Below are 23095 nucleotides of genomic sequence, written 5' to 3' on the forward strand. Positions count from 1 at the left end.
TTATGCCTACACACAAATGGGATCTGTGACGTACTATCGAAGTATTTCTTGTTGAGCACAGACCTGCATCAGCATTTGATGGCTGAACGCTGCCTTCCTATAGAGGCGGACCATGCTAAGGTCACTGGACAGCTGTGGATCACTTAGGCTGTGTGATTCTTGTTTGGAGGTGTATTTATGCATTACCTAGTAGATACCACAACAATTCAAAAGCAAGTCAAATAAGGATCAGAAAAGCAGCACTCTGCCAGACCAAACCGAGACTATTTTGTATCCCTTTGAAGCCCAGGCTAGAGAAGTGACTTAGTCAGCCTACTCAAGTCTAATTATAGTTTAAATCAGACCAGATCATTTCACACTTGTTCAACATGACGAACAGGAACAGCACCATTTGAGTACAAATTTTATTTTACAAAGACATGATTCCTCCAAATCAAAATCAGGAACACCTTTCCAGCTCCTATTCCAATTGTACAGCTTCTCCTGTGCATGACAGTGGCACCCCTCCCTTACCCACCTAGGATGGGCCCTGGTGGGGGGCACAGCAGGGCCGCAGTACTCTTGGGTAGAAACACACTCCCTAACTCACTCTCCAGTGCAGCTCTCCAGCGAATGCTGGCGTGACAAGAAGGGCCGGGGAGGGTGTGCAGGGCTAGAACCCTGAAGGGTCAGTCATCCCACGTTGTTCAGCCATGAGGTGTGAGGAACCAGGTCGAGGGGTATGGGTCACGGGTGCACCGATGACCGGCTGGTCCACCAGCTCCACGGCACACAGCTCAGGGCCGCAGCTGCCGCAGGGTGCACGCTCCAGCTCCAGCACTGTGATGTTGTTCGGGGCTGAGGTCGTCAGGATGTGCTTTGGCACAAACAAGGTCATCTGGGGACCCCGCGCTGGCCAGTAGCGGCCAAGGTTAAAGCCGTTAATCCACACCTGACCCTGGAGAGAGAGAGACAAAAGAGACAAAACCATCAAACTAGGACACACTGACAGCCCTGAGGAGCGAGGGACCCCTGATGTGTGGATCCAGCAGCACTGGAAGCAAGAAATGTCCACGTGAAGGTGAGGCTGAGGCCTGGGCCGACCAGCCTGGGCTGTAGCGTCCCGAGAAGGCAGAGGGCAGGCAGGAGAACAAAGTGCCGCCAGGGCCCCACTGCAGCTTCTGGAGACCCTTGCTCAGTCGTCTGGCTTCAGCAGCCACAGCTGTCAGTCCTGGAGAACAAAGGAGCCGTCCCACCAAGCTGCTCTTTTTTGAGACAGGGTCTTACCATGTACTCCAGGCTGGCCTTGAACTTACTACACAGCCCAGCCTGGGCTGGAACTATTGATCCTCCAGCCTCTGGTTCTCAAGGGCTGGAATGGCAGGTGTATGCCACCACATCCAGCCCAGCAGTACCAAGTTTTGGAATGTCATCTTGGCTCCAGATACTGCCAGGCTTGGTACCCCAGCTCCTCCTTACTTCCCTGGGCTCAGAGAATTGCTTCACTGCCTCCTTCACTGTCACAGCTGCGCTGTCTGCTGTATATCCAGGGAACATGCGGCGACGGAGAGCACCCCAGGGTCTGCGGTCTGCGAACAGGCAGGCACCAGTGCACTCCCCAAAAATACCCTCAAGAAGGACTTGGGGCTGGTGTGGGGATCTCACTGCTGCTGTGCCCACCCAAGGTGATGGGGGGGACTCCATGTTTGCTGCAAGGAGCAGAAGTGACTCTACAAGCTGCAAAAAGGCGGCTTCCCAGAGCAACGCTGACAGTGGGGAGAAACTCCTAAAGAATAAGGCCTGTTTTTGGTGTTTGTTTCTGTGCTACTGGTGAATGAACCCACAGCCTTCACCCTGAGCTACATTCCTAGCCCTTTTCTTATTTTTCATTTTGAGTCTTGCTAAGTCACAAAGTTGCCCAGCCTGGGCTCAAACTTGCAATCCTCCTGCCTCAGCCTCCCAGAGTGCTGGGGTTACAGGCCACCATGTCCAACTCCATGTTTGGTGTGTCTGGACAGCCTCCCCACATCCTGCATGCTGGGCCAGGATTTGCTCATAGGTAGATGAACAGATAGACACTCTTACAAAGAAAGAAAGTGAAGTGGGGGTGGGGGAAATCACACACATAAGAAACAGAAAACCTGGACAGGAAAGAAAGGAAATAGAGACAGAAGAGGGAGAATGGCAAGGAGGAAGAAGGAAAGAAACTGCTATCCATAGTGGCTCAACTCAGTGGCAGCACATGATGTGTGATACGAATGCCACCCTTCACCCCACACCTTCCCTTTGGTATCTGGCAGCACCCCAATGTCCCCTTGTTCTAGCTCCTGAATTTACCACCCAGCTTCACATTCTTAGTCTTACCACTTCCCAGCTGTCTGATCTGGGGCAGTCTATACTCAGGTCTCTGTGCCAGTAACTGGGGACAAAAAGGACATAACAGAATGGCATGTCCATGTCCTCCCAGGCCTGGCGTGGGCGGAGCTCCCCGAGGGTAGTGCCCCTCGCGTTCTGGAAACAGAGAGCTCAGCCCTCACACCCCACAGAAGGAGGGCAGTGACTAAAAACCACCTGTCTGTTGGATGAAGTCATTTAGAGAAAGGACGACAGTTTCACAGTTCTCAGAACTATTTTACTCTTTTTTTTCTTTAACCACGGGACACGGTATCTCCATCCTAAAAGGTATCAGTGAGTTTTACCAGGTTTTCATGCGTTTCAGGTCTAGCAGGGTTTGTTTCTGCAGCCCCAGAGAACAAAGCGCTTTCCTGTTGGGTTTAAGGTGGCCGCAAGGGCGGATGAGCATGGGGGCTCCGTGAGCCGCTCGCGAAGATCGGCCTATCCTACACAGGGTTTATGACTCGATACTGACAAAGGCCTGGCCAGCTCCTGACCAAACAGGGAGAGACCAAAGAGGAATGTGGCCACATCTCATCGTGTCCAGAGTTCCCCTCCCATCTCCAGGCCGCACGGTGCGGGTTGGCCTGTCGTGAGCCGTTCCCTGGCATCACCTTCGCCGGAGGCTTCTGGGTGAGGGCTGCTGTGCAAGGACTCTGCTTGGGACTTGGGAGGTGCCGAGGAATCGGCAGCCGCTGCTCCTGGGCGGTCATCATGGTCAGATACACAGGCCAACTGGACCAGCGGTCCCCGTGCACATCCAGCTTGTCTTCCTGAATCTGGTCCACAGCCAGAGGCCATCGTTCCCAACGACTCTCTGTGAGTCTCTGAATGCTACAGTGGTATCTGGTAGAGCTTCTCAGGTTGCCCTTGGCCACCCACGCCAGGGCTCCCTGCGAGCAGGTGGGTGTTTCTGGCCTCACTTCCCACTCTCCCACACAAGTGGAAGCTCAAACTCCTGATGGTGAATATGCAGCTCCAACTCACACACCCAGCTGTGACTGTGAGACCAGGCTTCCTTCCTACCGGACCCTATAATCTAGGGTCCATCGAGCCAGCTGGCTGGGACTGGCCAGTGCCGCTGCTGGCCTGTGAACTATCTTCTCTTCTTAGGCAGGGAGGCTCCAGCTACCAGTCAGCACTGTGCCCAGCAGGCTCAGCCCCAACTGCTTCCTTCCAGAACACTAATACTTCATGGTAACTGGAGGATTCTTGGAGCTATGAAAACTTAACCCAGAAGTGGCAAGAAATTTCAAGAGAGAAATACATTTGATTTTATGTCTTCCTTACATGTATGGAATGGTAGAATTAAAATGTGAAATTACCTGGAGCTAGATTTTCTTTTATAGTAAAGTTTTTTGCTTTTAAAAATTTTTTCCATGTTTTTGATGTCAACTTTGTTATAGAATTTTTTCCTACTTCATCTAAATTTCAAATGTTTAGCATAAGATTGTTCACTATCTCCTTTAAGGTCTTTACTAATGTCTTCATATTTTTACTCTTTATACTGGCTAGTTTTTTTTTTTCTTTCTACTCGATCAGTCTTGTGTGGTATAGCTTTGTTAATTTTTCTTTGCATGAACCAACTTTTTTCTTTATTGCTTGTGTATTGTACATTTGTTTTAAAAATGTCTTTACATTCTGTTTTTGTCACTTTAAAGACAAGCTTTTAAGGCAAACTAATGCATAACAAGCTTACAGAAACATGCAGCCTGTCACTGCATGGTCTGATTAAAGTTAAAAAATTACTATTCTTGTATAATCACCACTGACAAGCAAAGAACATATCTGTACCCCTTGAGATACCCCTTGAAGTCACTATTTCCAATCTCTTCCCCAGTAATGTTTACTCTCCTGATTTCACTTGCCATAGATTAGTTTTGCCTAATTTTGAAGTACATATAAGTATCTATATTTTATGTAGTTTTTAGTATCCAGCACATTACACGTAACTGTCATTTGCTGATTTTAAAAGCTGTATGGCCAGGTATGGTGGTGCACACCTGTAACCCTTAGCACTCAGGAGGCTGAGGCAGGAGGATCACTGCAAGTTTGAGACCAGCCTGGGCTACAAAGTGAGCTCAAGGCCAGCCTGAACTGCATAGCGAGACCCTGTCTCAAAAAGACTAAAAAAAAGCTGTATGATTTTCAATGGTACGACTATGCCAATATTTTTTCTTTTATTGAGGTGTTAGAGATTGAACCAGGGCCTTGCATGTGCTAGTACTATCGTAAGGATAGGAACAAAAAAAAGGGCCAAGGAGGATTGAATTTTCATTTCTAATTCATTTAAATTTAAGCATAAATGGGCACAGGTGGCTAAAGGCTGCTGCAGTGAGCAGCAGGGCTGCGGGTGGGGAGAGGCTTGTGCTTTCATTGTCAGACGGTGGACTCTCCACCCCGCCTCCTCATGGCCAGGCTTCTGAATCAATGCCTCATCAATCCTACTTCAGAACAAAGCAGCCTCCTTGGTCCTGACTGTTAACTCCTGAACCAGGCTCTACATGGGAGCCATTCGGTTCATTTCCATACATTCCTGCTTCTGAGCTGCTTCCCATAGCCGAGTCCAGACCGTCCTCCTCTCTGCCCCGTCTCTTCCCTGCCAGGCCCTTCCCTGCCCACTCAGCTCTCCACAGGACGTTTCCCCGCTTCGAGTCCTCAGGTCCAAACGAGCCCTCTGAGGGCAGGGCACGCCCTTCCCAGCGCAGGGCTTTCCCTTCCAATCACTCCCTCACCCTTCAATCTCTTTTTCTTCCTTTAGTTACTACCATTATTGGAAAGGCATAGCGTCTGCTCAGGGACTGCTTTATCAGCTATTTCAGGCTCTAACGCAGTTCTGCGAAGAGAAAAGCTTTGCCCATTTTGCCTGAGGTGAGAATCTCAGCCTTCAGCTTGGAAGAAATATATTCACTATATACTTGGCCTCGCTCATTCGATGGTACTTGTTGCTAATTCTGCCTGAGAAGATTCCCCAGACAGATGATCTGAAGCCCTGCTGAGGAAGGGCCTTTTTAAATTCCACTGTTCACAGTTTAAGAGTTTTAAAGAATACTGTTACCTAAAGGAACAATGAAATGTTTGCATTCCCTCCTTACCCTGGACCAGTAAAAAAGCATTTTAAAAGAATGGAACTTTAAAATAATTCTAGTTAAAAAATATATACAGTATGTTTTTTTCTTCTCTTTAAAAAGTTATGATGAAATTACTGTTGGAAAATGTGACTGAAAAGTGAACACCCTCCTAACTAACGCGGTGAGCTCCACGCAAGCCATGGACTTTCAGCACATATCAGTGGCTGCTGGGGCTTCCTGAGCCCAACCCGGCGGCACAGTTCCCACAGCAAGTCTGGCTTGCTCTGACCGTGGCCTAGCCCCACAGACTCCCTGCCCTTTGCTATTAATGCCGAGGCTGTAATAACAGTTTCAATAAGTGCAGGGTTCCCAGAAACGTCTGACCTACTTTTTTATTGATCAGACAGATTTGTGAATTTATCTGTTTTAGCTTATCTGGATAAATACAACTTTCTTAGAAGAATTTAAAGCACAAATTTCAATACTGTTTTAAGTTGTAGTTTAAATTTTTAAAAAAGTTTTTGGAAGTTCCTTTAAAAGCGATGTTAAACTCAGGCTGGATGCTGACTTTCATCACCCTTTGGAAGAGAGACACTTGGAGGACTTAAAATGGAAAAGACAAAGGCTCCAGTCCCAAGGTTAAAAATCTTTCAAGCACACACAACTGGTGAGTTACTGTGTTCTGACTTGACAGAAAGAAAAAATTAGACAAACAAAAAAGTAAAACCGTGTGGGGGGGTGCTGCTTACAGATGTTAAACAAACGGACCCTGCCCCGAGAAACACAGGAGAAAAGCAAAGTTCCACTCCTCAGAGCTCCCGAGGGGGCCTGCGGCAGCTGTAAGTCATACTCCTTTACTCTGCTCTGGCCTTTGGGTAACACAATTAGATAACATCGTGGTTTCTGGCAGGACAGATACTAGCTTTCTGGTGTTGTAACAAAGACCTGAGATAATCAACTTGGAGAAAGCAAAAGTTGACTCTGGTTCACAGGTCTGAGGCTTCAGCACATGAGCAATCGGCTTCGCGCTGCTTTTGGGCCTGTGGTGAGGCAGCTGTCTCGCTGGGAAGTGTGTGGCTGAGCGAGGTGGCTCATTTCAAGGTTGGGGAGAGGAAGAGGAAGGCAGCAAAGTCCCAGACTCCCTGCAGTGCTGGTCCCCAAGGGTCCGAAGACCTCCTACGAGATCCCACTTCGCAAAGACTTCGCTACCTCTCAACAGCACTGCACTGGGGGCCCAGCCTTTCCACAGGGGCCTTTAGGGGATGTTTAAACTCCCTACTCAAGTAGAACCAAAGCCATCAAGACCGTGAAGTAAAATAGGGCATGGTGACATACACTTGTAACCCCAGCACTTGGGGAGGCTGATGTAGGAAGATCTCAAGTTCAAGCCCAGCCTGAGCAAGTTAACTACTTAGGGAGCCCCTGTCTTAAAAAAAAAAAAAAAAAGCTGAGGACATAGCTCAGTGTGAAGGCCCTGGGTTTAATCCCCAGTGCCATAATAAGAAAAAGAAAAGAGCATAAAGTATAACAGATGAATCACTCTGCTCCACCAAATTCAAAATTTAAAATTCTTTTTTTTAAAATTAAAGTATGTTATGTACATGTACAAACTTCCTATAAGGAAAGAAACATTATGGATTACACAAATGTACTAATACACCAAAATACAAAAGGAACACCAAAAAATTTCCTTTTCTCTCAGCTCTCAATGATTCTATTACTGCTTGACTTTTTTTTTTTTTTTTTGATTCTGGTGATTGAATCCAGGCATTGATGTACTAGGCAAGCATCCTACGTACACTCCCAGCCCTGTTGAAATACAGTCTTCCCATATAGGCCTGCCTCCTGCTTCAGCCTCTTAAGTAGCTGGGTTTATAGGCATATGGGACCACTGCAGGGCCTGACCTTTCTAAATACAGTACCTCAACTAATGACAGCTGCCTCACGTATCAGGAACAAAACTAAGAACTCAGAAGCAAAAACTGCCTTCTGGCTGCCATATAATATTTGTTATAAAGTTCACAAACTCAAAACTATAGGAGACCTTTCTTCAATTAGGGCTTATTTACTCCTGTTTGCGCACACAATTCTAGCAAATTTTGTTACTTAATTAGTACGTATTTGTTGAAAGAAGTCTGATTCTGTAGCTTCCAAATTCACAGGACTTGTAACTAGAGCCTGAGTTAGACATAAGCAGATCTTGTAGGGAGTAAGCATTATTGAAAATCTGAGGGAAAATGTTTAAAAAGCCCATCAAAGTTAGGGTGAAAGGAGGGTGTTCCACAGTGCTGAAACCCTGTGGCATGTTGGAAACATGGCCATATTCCTCCGATGCCCCCTCTATCAAGAGTGACACTCTTTTTCTATCCCTTGTTTCGGTAAAGGCTGCGGGAGAGGCTCCACGTGACTTCTGACTGGGGCCTCGGGAGGCCCTGCACCTGTGTGTTCTTTCCATGAGCTCGCCTGGGCTTCCTCTCCACATGACGAGAGAGGACACGGCCCTGTCTTCCCTGCTGCCCTCGCTGACAGTCAGCTAGCACCTGGGTGGCCATGCCCAGCCACAGCCGAACAGCCACAGTCTCCCAGCATTCAAAATTGTGAGCTGAATGAATAGTCTCAAACCACTAAGTTTTGGGTGGCTTGCCAGGGGACAAAAGCCAATGTAGACACACCTTCACAGCTACAACGTGCCTCAGCCTACTGCTTTACAGGAAAGTAAATTAGGTAGATACTCATTTTAAAATAGTCAAGATGCCAGCCATGGTGGCATATGCCTGAGCACTCTGGGAGGCAGAGGCAGAAAGATCACAGGTTCAAGCCCAACCTGGACAACTTAGTGAGACCCTGTTTCAAAGTAAAAAATAAACTAAGAGTTGGGGATGTAGCCTGCCGTGACTGCCCTGGGCTTAATCCCCAGTACCACAAAACAAACAAAAATAAAACAGTATAGTCAACCTCTGCTTGTCAGTTCCTCTTTCACCAGTCACCCAATCCTGCCAGGGCTCCCTCAGCCAAGTCCGGGCTTCTCTCAGAGCTGCTGAACATGGCTAACAAGATGACACCGGTATGCGTTCAGCAGGATCAGTATGTGGTTTTTTTGTTTGTTTGTTTGTATTTTGTTTTTTTTTCCCCTGGTGCTGGGAATTGAACTCACGACCTCGCGCTTGCCAGGTAGGCGCTGTGCCACTGAGCTAAATCCCCAGCCCCAGGGATCAGCATGTGGCGAGGTCTCGGAGACAGCTGCTAGGATTAGTATCTCCTACAGCTGGGTCTCCCCTCTGTCCCCACTGCTATGCTCCAGTCCCAGTTTCACTTTTTCCCATGGGAGCACTTCTCCAGCAGGCGACCAGCTTTCAGGGGGAATGGGGAGGAAGAGATTGTTTCATACATTTCAGATCAGTGGTGGTGTGATGCTTAATTCTGACTTTCAGCTTGACTGGCATGAAAGTCGCCAGCAGATTAGAAAAGCACACTTTGAGGTGTGTCAGGTGGGTCCTGGGGGAGTGACCCTGGGCCTGAATCTGGTCCCTGGCCCTTCTTGGGCTCTAACCCTGTACTCCGCCTCCTGGCTACCATGAGGTAAATAGCTGTCCTTTGCCGTACCCTGTGCCATAACTGTTTCTGCCTCAGAGCTAACTGGCCATGGACTAAACCCTCTGAAACTTTTAGTCAAAATAAACCCTTTCTCCTTCAAGGTGATATGTCTGATATTTTGTCTTAACAAAGATGACCAATACAGGTGCGTCTGAGGCCCCAAAGGTGGCCCACACTGGCACCAGGTGTGATACTCCAGGGCCATCTGAGAATTGGGCTGGAGATGGAAATCTGGGACACATGAAGATGCCAGGTGGGGATGCCATCCTTTAAGGGTTCAAGAAGAGGGCCCAGGATGAAGTCTGAGAACCACAACATCGAAGCTGAAAGGAACAAAGCGGTGAAAGAAAAACCAGAAGCCTGGTCACCAAAGCTCGGAGAAGAGTTTCCAAAGGAAGGAGTAGTTATCTAGGTCAGATGTTGCTAAGAGGTCAAGTAAGGTGACCCCTGGGAACAGCCAAGGAATACACCAAGATGGAGGTGCCGGAGGCTTCAGTAAGAGCAGTCTCAGAAGAGTGTGGGAGCCCACCTTCTGCTGCAGGGTGAGTCTGCCCAGCTGGTCCTTTCCTCTCAGCTGCGAACCCATGCCAGGCTCCCTGGCTCTGCATCCGCCCAGCGAGCACTGAACACCACCCTCTCACTTTCCTGGTAACCACCTCCTGATTTGTCGATTTAGTGCACATTCCTCTACAGGACGGCCAGGGTCTGGAGACACAGATGTAGTTTTTCATTGTACCGAATACAACTTAATTTTTTTGCTGTTTCCAAACTTTATGGCCACCTCTTTGAAGGCCAAGAGAAGATCCTCCTGAGGACTCGTGAGTACCTGACACTGAACGTGTTCATAACAGAAGTTCTGACCCCTGCTACGCATTCCTCCCAGTCTCCCCTGAACCACGGAAACTGGCCAGTCTGTCTCTCCACTTCTCTTTGCCTTGGGCCCCGCACCCAGCCCTCAGCAAGTCTTGCCTTCTCTTTTCTCCACAAATCTTGCTCTTTTCTCTATCCACCACCACCCAAGACCCTGGTTTCTTGCAGGGTTACTACAGTATCTTCCCATCAGGAATCTCAGCTTCCATTTTTGCCCACTATGGTCCATTCTCACTGAGAAGCAATCCTTTAAATGTTAATCTGTTTTTTTCACTCCCTCCTTAACACCCCTCACTAAAGCAAAGGGAAGCCAAATTCCGCATTCCCACCACCCGCTCGTCCCCACTCTCTCTCCCTCTTGCCCACAGGATCTGTCCCGCCCCTGGCCTCCTTGCTCCCTGGTTCTGGGATATTCTTCCTCTGGCTCTTGACACAGATGATGTCTCTTCCTACAGGTCTAATGCAACAGGCACCTCCTCCCAGAAGTATCCCTGGGCCACCCTGTAGGTTGTAATTTTAAAAAATATGCCCATAAATTCTCCTTTCAAAAGGCAGCACCTAATTCCCACCCCAAGAAGAGGCAATAGAGTTGCCTCTCTTCACTGACACAAGGTGACAGAAGTGATGTTACGTGACTTCTGAGGCCAGGCTATAAAAAGGGTTGCTTCTGTTGGCTCTTTCCTAGATCACTCATGCTGAGGGAAGCCAGCTCGCGTTATCAGCACACTGGAGTAGCCTGCACAGGGTCCCACGGGAAAGGACTGAGGCCTCCTGCCACCAACAGGAACAACTTGCCCATCGTGCGAGTGAGCCACTGCGAAGTTAATCTCTTTTTTCTGTCCTTTCGAGACAAGGTCTCGCTATGCAGCTCAGGCTGGCCTAGATCTCACTTTGTAGCCCAGGCTGGTTTTGAACTCGCAATGATCCTCCTGCCGCAGCCTCCTGAGTGCTGCGATTACAAGTGTGTGCCACCATGCCCGGCTGGAAGTGAATCTTCCAACCCCAGTCAAACCTGCAGATGATGCAGCCGTGGCCAATGCCTTGACTGTAAACTCAAGAGAATCTGATCCTGGCCCAGCCTATCCCAGATTCCTGACCCTCAGAAACTGTGTGGATAATAAAAGTTTAGTCTTTTTAAATAATAAAAGTTTTGTTATTTGTAAACAACAAAAATATGTTGTTTTAAGCCACTAAATTTTTGGCTAACTTGCTACCCAGCAAAGGTCAACAAACACATAAGGAAATAACATCTTCACCTCCACACTAATCACACTATGTTGTTTATTTTTGACCTAATCAACTATCATTACCAGAAATGACAGTGTTTTACCATGATGTCTTCTCCACTGGCTGTGTTCTTCCTTCTTTATCACGTTCACTGCCTCAGTAGCCAGGCATTGAGTTATTCCCCTTTGGGGCATGTTTTCTCGATTGCTGCCTTATTTGATCATATCATTTCAATGATTAAAAATCCTTGCAGTTCTACAAAATTCTTAATGTGGAATCCATCCCTGTGTAGACACCACCACAGAATCACCTCTCCATTGCATTTTCTCCTATACCCCTCCTCGCTCTATTTGGGGTGTTGTCTCTGACACCAGATAATTCTCTGAATACTAACTGGGGGCTCAATGACTCAATTAACTTCTGGCTCTATGTGCCTGGAGTGTCAGGTTCCACAGATTCAAGGGTCAGTCCTACAAGAGTGCCCTGCTTCCAGTGTTCACTGCGGGGCCCAGGCCATTGTACTTCTGACCGACCAGCTATGAGGTCAGCATTCTCAGAGTCTTCTCCTCAGGTTTGATACTTTGCTATACGGCTCGCAGAACTCAGAAAGATACTTGTATTTACTGATTTATTACAGAAGAGAGAAACTGGAGAAGCCAGAGGGGAGAGGCGCTTAGGGCAGTATTTGGTGGGGAGGGCGGCACGGAGCTTCCATGCCCTATTCAGGCCAACCATGCAATCAGTACCTCAACAGGTCACCCACCAGCTGCAAAGCTCTAAATCTCACCGCTTGAAAGTTGGGTTTTTCAATTTTTTATTTTTTTTATCTTAACTGGGTGGGACTGAAAGTTCCAGCACTGCAATCACTGGGTCTTTCCGAGCCCTACCCTAGGTCCCTTAATTAACAAAACTCAGATGTGGCTGAAGGGGGCTTGTTTTGCTTCACAAAAGATACTCTTGTCACTGAGGAAATTCTGAAGGTTGAGGAGCTATGTGTTTGGAACCAGGGACAAGGACCAAATATATGTCTATGTTACACCCTTAAAAATGTCAGTCCCTGTGTGCAAAATGTCCTTCTCCATCTAAGAAGACCAAACCTTTCCCCACAAACCAAGGTGTTCATATGCACGCTGTAATCCCAGCACCTAAGGGGTTGCCGGGGGCCTTCCAAGTTTCAGGCCAGCCTGGGCTCATAGTGAGTTCCAGCCCACCCTGGACAGCAGAATGAGATCCTCTGGGAAAGGAAAGAAATGAAAGCGCACAATCTGAGTTGAAGAACACGCTCTTGCGCTCTTACCACCACGTTCTCCTGCACATGCAGACCTACTCCAAGAGGCCAAAAATGCAGAAAGGCTGCACGCTTTCTTTTTTGAGACAGGGGCTTGCTATGTAGTCCAAGCTTGTCTTGAATGCGTGATGATCCTTCACCCTCAGCCTCCAGATATGCTCCACCATGCCCCACACGCTCACCACTTTAATGCAAGACTTATTCACGCCCTGCTGAGAGAGGGATAAGCAGCACACGTGTGCTTGACACTTCGGGGGTGACATCCCGAGGGTGACGCGCCACTAAAGCACTGGAGAGCACTCTGTGTCACAGGTGTCTGCAGTGAGATAAAGAGTTTGCTGCAGGCCAAGTACTGCCCCGTGTTTCTTGGAAAAAGCAAGATTTGCATGGCCCCTTCCCACTGAAATCCAGCTGACACATTCAGTGTTTACCAGAAAGCCGTATCATACAGAGCCAGAGTAATCAGAAGTGATCTGTTCTTAAGCTCATGAATTATCCTTTATCCATGATTTCATTCACTACAGCAATGAATAGCAAAAGCCAAGTGGCCTGCAGCAGACCCTTCCAAGACAGAGAAGCACCCTGGAGAGGGCGAGTGGGCCCTGCGCCCAGCCTTAGAAATGCCTGGGGCTTCTGGCATCACCTGCTCCCCGGGGCCGCCTCCAAACACCTGCTGAATTACTCATTCACCCAAAGGGCAGAACTCTGCCCCAGGCGGAGGGAGTCTGTCCTGAGTGGGCTCACCATGCAGAACTTCTAGAGCTGGCCCTCAGCAGAAAGGTCCATAACGTATCATAAAACAAAATGTTTTCTGTATTAGGTATGATGCATGTGCACCCTTGGACCTGCTCAACTCAGTACCCACAAACTCTTTGGACAGGCTGTGTGTGTGTGTGTGCTGCTGAAAAATAATTCACATATGATTTCATGGTGTTTAGTATACTATAGAGATGTATACTTATTACAATTTTAGAATATTTTTATCACCCTCAAAAGAAAACCTGTATCCTCTGTTATTTACTTCCCCTTCCCCTCGAAGTTCCCCTTCCTACAGACAGCTACAAATCTCCTTATCTCTATAGATTTGCCTATTCTGGATGCTTCATATAAATGGAATCATAATAATATGTGGTTGTCTTAATCTGTCTTCTGTTGCTATAACAAAGAGTGATTTCTAAATGACGGTGGTTTAGCACAGGACTCTGAGCCTGGAGAATCCAACACCACAGTGCACATCCAGCGAGGTGACTTGTTGCTGGCGGGGACTCCATGCCGAGTACTGAGGGAGCACAGACAGTCACATGGAGAGAAGGGTGCACGCAAAAGAGCGAGCCAAGCTGGCGTTTGCAACAGGTTTGCGCTGCAACAGCCGCTACCCCACGATCGGGTCCCCAGTCACAGTGGCACAGCCTTGTCATCTAGGCAGCATTTCTGGGTCTCACTTGTCTCTCACTTCCAGATACCCCACACTGAATTTCAATATGGGTTTTAGAGAGGACTTTCAAGCCACAGTCTTTTGTGACTGACTTCTTTCCCTTAGCCTAAGGTTTTTTGTTTTGCAGTAGTGAGGACTGAACCCAGGGCCTTCACATTGAGCTACATCCCCCGATATAAATATACATATTTGGGACACAGTGACAGGGTCCCACTAAGCTGTTAAATTGCCTACGCTGGGCTCAAACTTGTGACCCTCTTTCTCAGCTTTCCTGAGTGCTGGGATTGTAGGCATACATGACCACCACATCCAGCAGCCTAGACTTTTGAGAGACCACCCATGTTGTAACACGTATCAGTACTTCAGTTTTTACTGCCCAATGTTTTTCCATTGTGGGGATGGACCAAACTTTGCTTATTTATTCATCAGCTGATAGGCATGGGGTCTGTTTCCACCTTGTCAAGATTATGGATGGCACTCTATGAACATCTGTGTGCGCGTTTCTGAGTGATACATGAAACAGATGATCTTTGGGGTCTGAATCCTCCGGGAGTGGGTATACATATTTTTCAGACATTAAGGTAAACAACGTTCATCAGATTAACCAAATAAGTTATAGCCCTCCTCTAAAACCAGGCATAGTGACGCATGCCTGTACTCCCAGCTACTTGGAAGGCTGAGGTAGGAGGAACACATGAACTCACAAGTTCAAGGCCAGCCTGAGCAACATAGCAAGACTCTATTTCAAAAAACAGCAAAAACAATCAGTGCAAGCTCCTCATTGGGCTTTGAGGCCTTATTCAAAGCTGCCTGCCTCTTCAGATGGGCCTTGTAGTCAATGGGATCTGGGGCTCCGTGCCTGTGATGCACCTACGCCTGCACTTCACAGATCTGCAGCTCTCTAAGCCTCCTGTTGCTCATCTGCAAACTGGAGCTAAGTACAGGACATCCTCCCACAGGTGCCTCTTCTGATGCCAGGGGAGATAGCGTCTGCGGAGCGTGGGTGTGACACCTTTATGACCCAGCCCTGGTGAGCCTCCTCTGAGCCCCAGAATGTCCTGTGCCTTTCCATTCCTGGACCTTTGCTTCTCCTAAGGAAGGAGGAGTGGAAATGAGGGGCAGTGAGCAGGAATAACCTGCTGGCCATGGGAGACACCCAGACAGCACTCTGTGGAGTCAGCCCGCTGCCCCTGGGCACCACTTCCCTGCATGAAGGGGGTCTGAGAACAGGACCCCGGCCTGCAGGAAGGAGGTGAGGAGCAGACTCAGTGCTGACTTCCTCCTAGCGGCCACCAGGCAGGAAGTGAGGGCGCGGCAGAGAGATGAGTCTGACAGGAAGCCAGGGAACAAAGGAGTCACACCTGATAGCAGTCAGGGAGGAGCAGGTCCTCGGTGGAGTGGGTGGAGAAAGAGTAAGGCAGCTTAAGCAGTGACGGGCAGCGGTGGCGGGGAAAAGGAAGGAGAGAGGCCAAGACTGCTGGGCAGGTCTGACTGCTTCTGAGGGATGGAGATAGTGCGCGGATGGCTGCCACGAGGAACATTCACCGAGGCCCTCCGCTGAGCTCAGAGACTGGGGAACCAGCACGGAAGGCCAACAATGGGCCCCTTCAGTGCAGAGGATGGACAAGGGAGGGGGACACAGAATGTGGGCCAACAGCTCTTAGCAAAGGATAGTAGTAGCCACGGGTGGTGGCACATGTTTATAATTCCAGCACTCGAGAGGCTGAGGCAGGAGATTTGCTGAGTTTGATGTCAGTCTTAGAGACGTAGCATGACCAGCCTGAACTATAAAGTGAGACCCTGTCTCAAACAAAACAAAAACAAAAATAAAGTAGCAACCTTCCAAGACCCTGTCTCAAAATTTTAAAAAAAGGTGTGGGGATACAGCTCAGGGCAAAGGCTCTGGGTTCAACCTCCAGTATGGCAAGAAGAGGAAGGAGGAGGAAGAGGAGGAGGCCGTGGAGCAAGAGGAGGTGGGAGGAGAAAAAGTAATCATAAGGGAAATTAGAATATATTTCAAACACAATGAGAGTGAAATAGTCATTTTAAAAAACAGAAGAATATACACAAGGGCATACTTCATGTGTATACTTTACATTGTCCTTCTCCAGCTATTAACATATTTTCTCTCCCCTTGAGAGTGAAATTTCTCAAGATGTGTACTTGCATCCCCCACTCACGTGCTCCTTTCCACACTCCACCTGCCTTGAGCAAACGCAGCGCGGCTTCCAGAAGCCGGCTCTCAGGAGCGGCTCTAAGGTGGGCAGGGGCATCTTCGTTGCTAAATGCAGCCCAGGTGCTCCACCCTGTCCTCCTCTCAGCAGCACGGGTGCGGCTTTCCTCCCTCAGATGCTGGTCCTGCTACATCTCCCGAAGACCAGCCTTTCGTCTTCTCTTCTTCCTCTGTGTCCTCTTTTCCCGAGGGAGCTGACTCATCCCATGTCTCCAGTGACCATCCACGCACACATGGTTTCCTACGTATATTCCCAGCCCAGGTCCTGTCCACAAACTTCCCGCCCAGAGATCTAACTGCCCACCTCCAATGTCTTCTCTCAGCTCCTCTCAATGCCTCCGCTGTGGCTTAAACATCTGCTTCCCCTCAAGGGTCACAGGTGAAACCCTAACTCCCCAAGGTGATGGTACTAGGAGGTCACGAAGGGGACACCTGTGACGGTGCTCTCGCAGCATCAGGGCCCCCCTGACTCCTGCAGCCTGGCAGACACGGCCGGGGCCGTCTCAGAGCAAGGGGCCCTCCCCGGACGGCGAGTCTGATGGTACATGCAGCTTGGACTTTCTGACCAACAAACATTTATGAGCCACCTAGTTTATGACATTTTGTTACAGCAATCTGCACAGACAACGGCAGCCTCTCCAAGTCAATGCTGTCCAAATCCGAACTTGTGAGCCCTCCAACCCTGGCCTAGGATGCTTCTTCTTTCAATAAATGCTATCACCTGCCTACCTGCAGGCCCAGAAGCTGAATCGCCTGACACAGGGCCCTCTTCCGAAACCTTCACAGCCAGTCTAGTGTCATGTCTCAAATAGCTGCCGTCACTTCCGTCAGTGAGACTGTGGCTCAGCTCCTAGACCGTTTCCTCAAATGCACAGGTCCTGCGCCCAACCCGTTCTGGGGTCAGAAGGGCTTGTCATATGCCAATCATATCATGTCATTCCCCTTCTTCAATGGCTCTGGACATAAAAACAAAACTTTAATAAGGTCTACAAGGCCGGTCCCAATCTGATCTCTGCCTATTTCACACGTGTCTTTGCCCTTCCCCGCCAGGGCCTTTGCAGGCACTGTCCCTGCTCCTGGGCCGCTCCTTGCTGTGCTCACTGTTCGTGTCTCTGTCAAGAACCATTTTCTTAGGGAAGGCTTCCCTTACCTGACAAATGCTCCAGTTGCCGTCCACCCCGTGTCTTTCCTTACCACTCATCACAGCTGCAGTGTTACCATTTAACTTGAGTGATCCAATAATTCAGGCTACACTGAAAGTTCCCTGAGGGCAAGGACCCCATGTGGCTCTATTCATCACTGTATCCTTAGTGCCTGCTACCAACCTTGGGCACATAGCAGCCATAGACTAAACATTTGTTGAATGACTGAGTGATAGTAAAGTCACATAGCATGATAATAGGACTTGAGGTAGAAAACAGTGAAGGAAGATACACCAATGTCTTCATAGAATAAGGGGGAATGACTGGGAAGTCAAACAAGCATGCTTGAGGATCACCTGGATAATGGCAGACCCCAAGGATGTGCAGCTGCATGACGCTGGGATGTTCTGGGATTACTGAGCTTGGCATGGAGGAAAGCAGCAGATTCTTTCACGAGAGATACACCTCTTTTTCTGACTGTATTTTCCTTATAATACAAAGGAAACTCTTCTCATAAGCAGCCTCCTAAGAGCCTTGATTCTTCTGAAAAAGAGCAGGAAAGCTGCCCTTCACTGAAGGATGCTGCCAGACAATAAGAGCAGGGCGGCTGGGGCCGCCATGCTGGCCAGAGTCCGCCCCGGGACGAGTAGCTAACAGGAAACCCTTGCACCCCGAACCGTCACACAGCAGCCTGTGAACAGCTCCGCGGGAGTCACACCAGGGGCTGGAGGCCTGGCTCCCAACTCTTGCCAGGGAGACGCATACCTTGGTCCAGCCGGGGAACTGGATGAAGGTGTCCTGGGGCAGGTCTGGGATCTCACTGGGAATGGAGAAGTTGCCCACATAGAAGGCCGGAAGTGTGTAGTTAGATGGGCCGGGAGCACAGTGCTTGTCCTGGTGGCCAGCATCACAGCCGCCAGCATCACAGCCAGCCCAGCTCCCCAGGTGGCTGCGCACGGCCTCCTCTGTGTCCAGGGGGAAGATTGTCCAGTTGGTAAGGATATGAGAGCCAAGGGTCATGTTAGACACCAAGCCCTGCAAAGGAGAACAGAACACACTGAGCTGGGCAAGGAAGAAAAGGGGCTTTGAGTGTCCCTGCGTCCAGCCCCGGCTGCCTGGGAGAGCAAACTGAGATCGCAAACCTCCCACAGTAAATGAGAGCCAGGCACTGTGCACATTCAGGTGAAACAGCTCTAGCCTGAGGCTGAACTGCATCTCGTGGGAAGAGGCGCATTTCCAAACCACAGCTGCTCTCTTTTTCAGAGGCCAGGGTGTCATCGCAAAAGGCCCAGCGCTTCTCTTCTACCTGAGGGGGACCAAGCAGCAGTGCACCTGGCCCCAATCTCCCACTCCTCAATACCTCCAGAGTGGAAGACGGAGTCTGAGGAAGGGGAGAGTGAGTGTGGGGAAGAGGAAGAACACCCTCCACTGTAGGTGGAGGGGTGTGGACTCTCCCCACCCAGAGCCGGGAGTGGGTGTGACCCTGGGCACCTCAGCGGCCTCAGAGGGATGATCGCCCAGGAGTCCTTTCACCACGTGAGGACCAAGTGAGACAAAGTAAGTGGGAATACTCTGACATCTGTAAAAGGACATGACGACAACAGTAACCCTCAGAAATGGATTTGGATGTTGCTTTATCTGTTCCTCAGGGGCCAGGACTGTGGTGTCCCTGAGTATAAGCCATCCCAGAGAAGCTATGTTCATGGCCACCTAACCTCCCATCCCAGCTTTTTGTGTGGGGAACTTCCCCATTCTCAGTGGGACCCCAGCTTCACCTCAGAGCACCTTCCAGTATTAAGTCTCCTTTGCCCTTTTCATAATTAAACACTACGCAGGTAGCTGTGTGCCAGGCTTTCTGTGAAGTACTGTGATCCCTGAGACTACACAACACAGCCCTGGTTACCCTATGGCCAGTGTGTCTGTGACAGCCAGGCGGGAAGCCAGTGACCACAGCCTGAACACCAGGGGCCAAGATCATCATGCACAATGTACGCCAGTGTGTAACGCCTGGCCTTCTGATCTCCCCAAAAGGGGTCAGGAAATAGGCCCAGGCCCATCCCCTGCTAGACTGGGTGGTGCTGGAGTTCCCTGAAGGAAGCGTCTTTCCTCTCACAGGTGGTGAGTCGCTAGAGGAGCAGCTTGCATCTGGTGTCTCTGGATGCCCTAAAGCACCCCTGAAGCACCTTGGGGGACATCATGCAAACCTAACAGCTTGCTGAATAATGCTCTTGAGATATTTGCTGGAAAAACATATTTAGATGAGACGCCTGGGCACCGAGGGACCAGTGAGGCAAGAGGCAGTGCAGCAAGGAAGGCTTCCTGTGAGGCTGGAGCCCAGGCCCACAGCCCTGGAGCCCAGGGGGAGCTTAGCCGCTGTGCCAGCAAGGGGCGGCTCTGGTGAGTGTGGTGGGTTTTCAAAGCGGAAGTAGAGCAGCCTCCTCCTTCCATTTTCCACTACAGGATCAGCAAATTCAAACCCAAGGGAAGTGCGCTGGGTACAAAGCTCAACTTTCTCAGCACCTGCAGAGGAAAAGAACTCCTCCAAAGAATCCATCTTCTAGGTTGTAAGACAAACTAGGGGCATTTGCTCATCAAGTCCAGCAGCGTGTGTGTGCTCTTAAAAAGTGCTTCACCATGTACACCTAGAGCAATATGTCCAGGTGTACTTAAATGTATAAAAATTTTTTACCTGTAGGTTAACAGAGGTGAAAGAGAAAGAATGTATCTGTGAGTTTTTAAATGGATGTACAAAAACTTCCGCTGACTGCTTACAGTCCTGTCTGTCCTGCCAGCATGGCTCTTCTCACCTTGGAATCATTGATAAATCTGCCATAGTTCACACGCCCCATGTTCTCCACCAGAAGGTCCAGATTGGCTCCAGCTTTCCCTTGTATATTCAGAGACAACACATGGCTTCGCTCAAGGACTCCTTGGGGGACCTGTGGATTCAAGGCCAAATCAGAACTGAACGGAAAGAAGCCAGGCGTGAAGAGGCAGTGTGTCGACTCAGCACTCCCTGTCCTCCCTGGAACATCAGGCAGGTATCACCAGGTCTGCAGGCAAGTCCATCTGCCAGGCAGCCAGGCTCCCCCAGTCAATTGGCTGCCAAACAGGAAAATACCAGACACAGGCAGGCTGGTTTCCACTGCTTAGGAAAGTTTTTTCTGTTTCTTTGTTTTTTTTTTTTGGAGACATCATCTCGCTATGTAGTGCAGGCTGGCCTTGAACTTGCTTATGTAGCCCAGGCTGGCCTCGAACTCATAATGATCCTCCTGCCTCAGCCTCCCAGTGCTGGGATCAGGGCAGACGCCACCATACCCAGCTGCTTTGGAATGTTTTACTGTTCATCTATGTTTAAAGGAAAGAGAATGGAGGCAAATTCCAAGAGAGGATTCCTGCAACAGGAGCTGCTTCATGCTGTCACAGCACAAAAGTCAGCCACAAAGAAATCACTTCTCAACAACATGGAGAGAGGAGACAAATCAGAGAATCAAGATAAAAATCAGTCAGGTGGAGTATTTTCACCTCAAAATAGTTGATAGGATGCATTAACCACAAAATTATGTAACAGAATGAAGGAAGATAACAGGTATTTTATGAGCAGCATATTCTTAACCTTTTAAAAGGTTAGACTTTTTTTTTAAACTAGCATTACACTGACCACAACTAAGATAACTCCTAAACTGCAGGCCATGAAATAAATCACCATAAATATAGCATGTCTTAGAAATTCCTTCCACTGAAATTAAAGCCGATTACAAAATAATGAAAATATTTAAATTTTTCTGAACAAATTTTCTTGGTTATGTAAATTTTTCATGTGTCCTTTCCCATGACTATCTTAATGATAGGAACAGATATCGTACACTAACTGCACTCCATTATGAAATCAAATTCCTGATGTCTTCTAGTTGTAACTCTCACGAGCAACCCTTCACAATGCAATCTCTCATCAGGACGAGGCAGCAAGGTCAGCTTAGTGCAGCGGCAGCTACAAAACGGAACCAGAAATGCATGCTGCCCTCAGGAGCACAGGAGGTGCGGGCAACCTGCTGTGGCCAGGCAGAGGAGGGTGGCACTGGGCTGGGATGTGCAGAAGCACTCCCAGCTCATTGTCTTTGAGCAGGGTCCTCAGAGCTGGGATGGGTGTGGGGCATATTCCAGGCAGATGGAGCTGGCACAGGCCACATCTGTGAGCAAGGGGCAGAGCTAAGGACATCAAGAGGCCAAGCCTAAGGCTGAAGAGGTGAGCAAAGGCCCTAAGTGCCATGTTACTAGATTCCATGTCCCTGTCAGGGCAGAAATGCACTGCTCAGACTCTTACCCCGTCTATGGCGACATAGGCCCGATCGTGGACTCCATTGAAGGGGAGAGAAGAGAGGCGTGTTGAGTTGCCATAATCTTCAGGAAGTGTTGTTCGGTACAGCACAAACCCAAAATACTGGTTAGAAAAGGATGTAAGAAAAACATATCATTCTTGCTGTTCATTTGAGAACTTGGTTTCTCTTGATCTGTATGAAAGGGACATTTTGAAAACCATAAGGAAGAAAAAGCTTCCCCCACACCCAGCAAAGCTCAGTCTGCAAGAAGGGAACAGGTTTAGACTCTCAGATCTTTGGGTAACTATCCTGACCTTAAGTGCAGGAGGCCCCGAAGAGTATCTCACCAAGCATCCCTCTCCCACTGGCAGGTTTAGTCATTTGATCAGAGTGACTCAGGGGATTGTAGCATCAAAAGGTACTGATGTTAACTCAGAAAACAAAACCAAGAAAGACCAACAAAACAACAAGACAGATAAACACAAACAGAATCATGAAGTTCTGCTCATGTGAACTCTTCAGGTTCTTGGGCTAAATCCGCTCTCACATAAAACAAGACTCAATGTGTAACTATTTAAAGTGATGCAACAGGGAGAAAGAGAGGTGAGAGACTAGACTGTAACCGTCGCTAAGTCTGAAGTTAGTTTTAGATGCTCACATCCCTAATCCTGAAGGGAGGTGTTAACCAGCCTCAGCATCCACAGAATTAGTTACTGATTTTCCCAATTTATTGCTTACTGTGGGCACGAGCAATGGTGCGCTGGGACAAAATCCTGGGTTAAGGAAGAGAATCCAAATAGAACTTTAGAGTGCAACAGAGAAAAAGGGCCCTACTTCTAGGGCCCGAAGTAGAAGATGACTAGGAGGAGCTGAGGAAAACGTTCCTCATCTCCCTGGGTGCAAGAACGGGCTGTGCACAGGGAATGCTACTCGCCCTGCTCAGATCTTCTAGCACAAGGGCACCTCTGCTCCCCAGAACCCAAATCTGTCTCTCTCCCTTGTTGCTGAAACAAACTGAAGTGGTGAGCCCTCACTCTGAAACTGCAGAAAACTTTGCAAAGGGCGTCCAAGGTGTTCCTGCACACAGGTATAGCCGCCTGGGGAGGTATCAGGCTCTGCCCCAGCCCTGCAGCCTGCTCCCACCCACCCCTGCAATTTTCACTGGAAATAAGCACTCTAGGTGCATGCCCCAGACCTGGAACAGCCAGGACCAGGAGCCCCACCCAATTCTGAGGACCGATGGGGCCAGAGATGAGAAGGCAGAAGCTGCCACAGGTGCATGGATTCATTCGTGAGCCTGGAGATCTTCCCAGGATGCCCACACCCTGCGCCCCATCTTCTGTGAGTGCTCAACAGCTCTGCTCAGTGCAGCCAAGGCATCTTAGAGATGGACATGGCCAGCTTGTGTGGGGAGAAAGAACCCTACCCAGTGTCAGTGAAAAGCGTGTAGGTGTACGGGGCTTGGTTATCCATTGTAATTACTACACAACAGAGTTGTTAGAATAAAATTATGGTAAATAGTATCTGGAGGCAAAATACACAA

At 48.9% G+C, this 23095-nt stretch overlaps 1 protein-coding gene across 1 annotated transcript in view; it reads right to left on the reverse strand.

Moving 5' to 3' along the window:
* Nucleotides 1–390: 390 nt before the first annotated feature.
* The window catches only part of Glb1 (galactosidase, beta 1), a gene marked incomplete at its 5' end in the record, with an annotated part of 80548 nt that continues 57843 nt past the window's right edge, over nucleotides 391–23095 (reverse strand). Inside the window, 4 exon segments of the mRNA XM_005383635.2 lie at nucleotides 391–937; nucleotides 17999–18268; nucleotides 20041–20172; nucleotides 21558–21674. Of these exon segments, the coding sequence (XP_005383692.2) occupies nucleotides 653–937; nucleotides 17999–18268; nucleotides 20041–20172; nucleotides 21558–21674 (804 nt within the window).

Source organism: Chinchilla lanigera, unplaced genomic scaffold (genome assembly GCF_000276665.1).
Source record: "Chinchilla lanigera isolate Chin_1 unplaced genomic scaffold, ChiLan1.0 scaffold00020, whole genome shotgun sequence".
Lineage (NCBI taxonomy): Eukaryota > Metazoa > Chordata > Mammalia > Rodentia > Chinchillidae > Chinchilla > Chinchilla lanigera.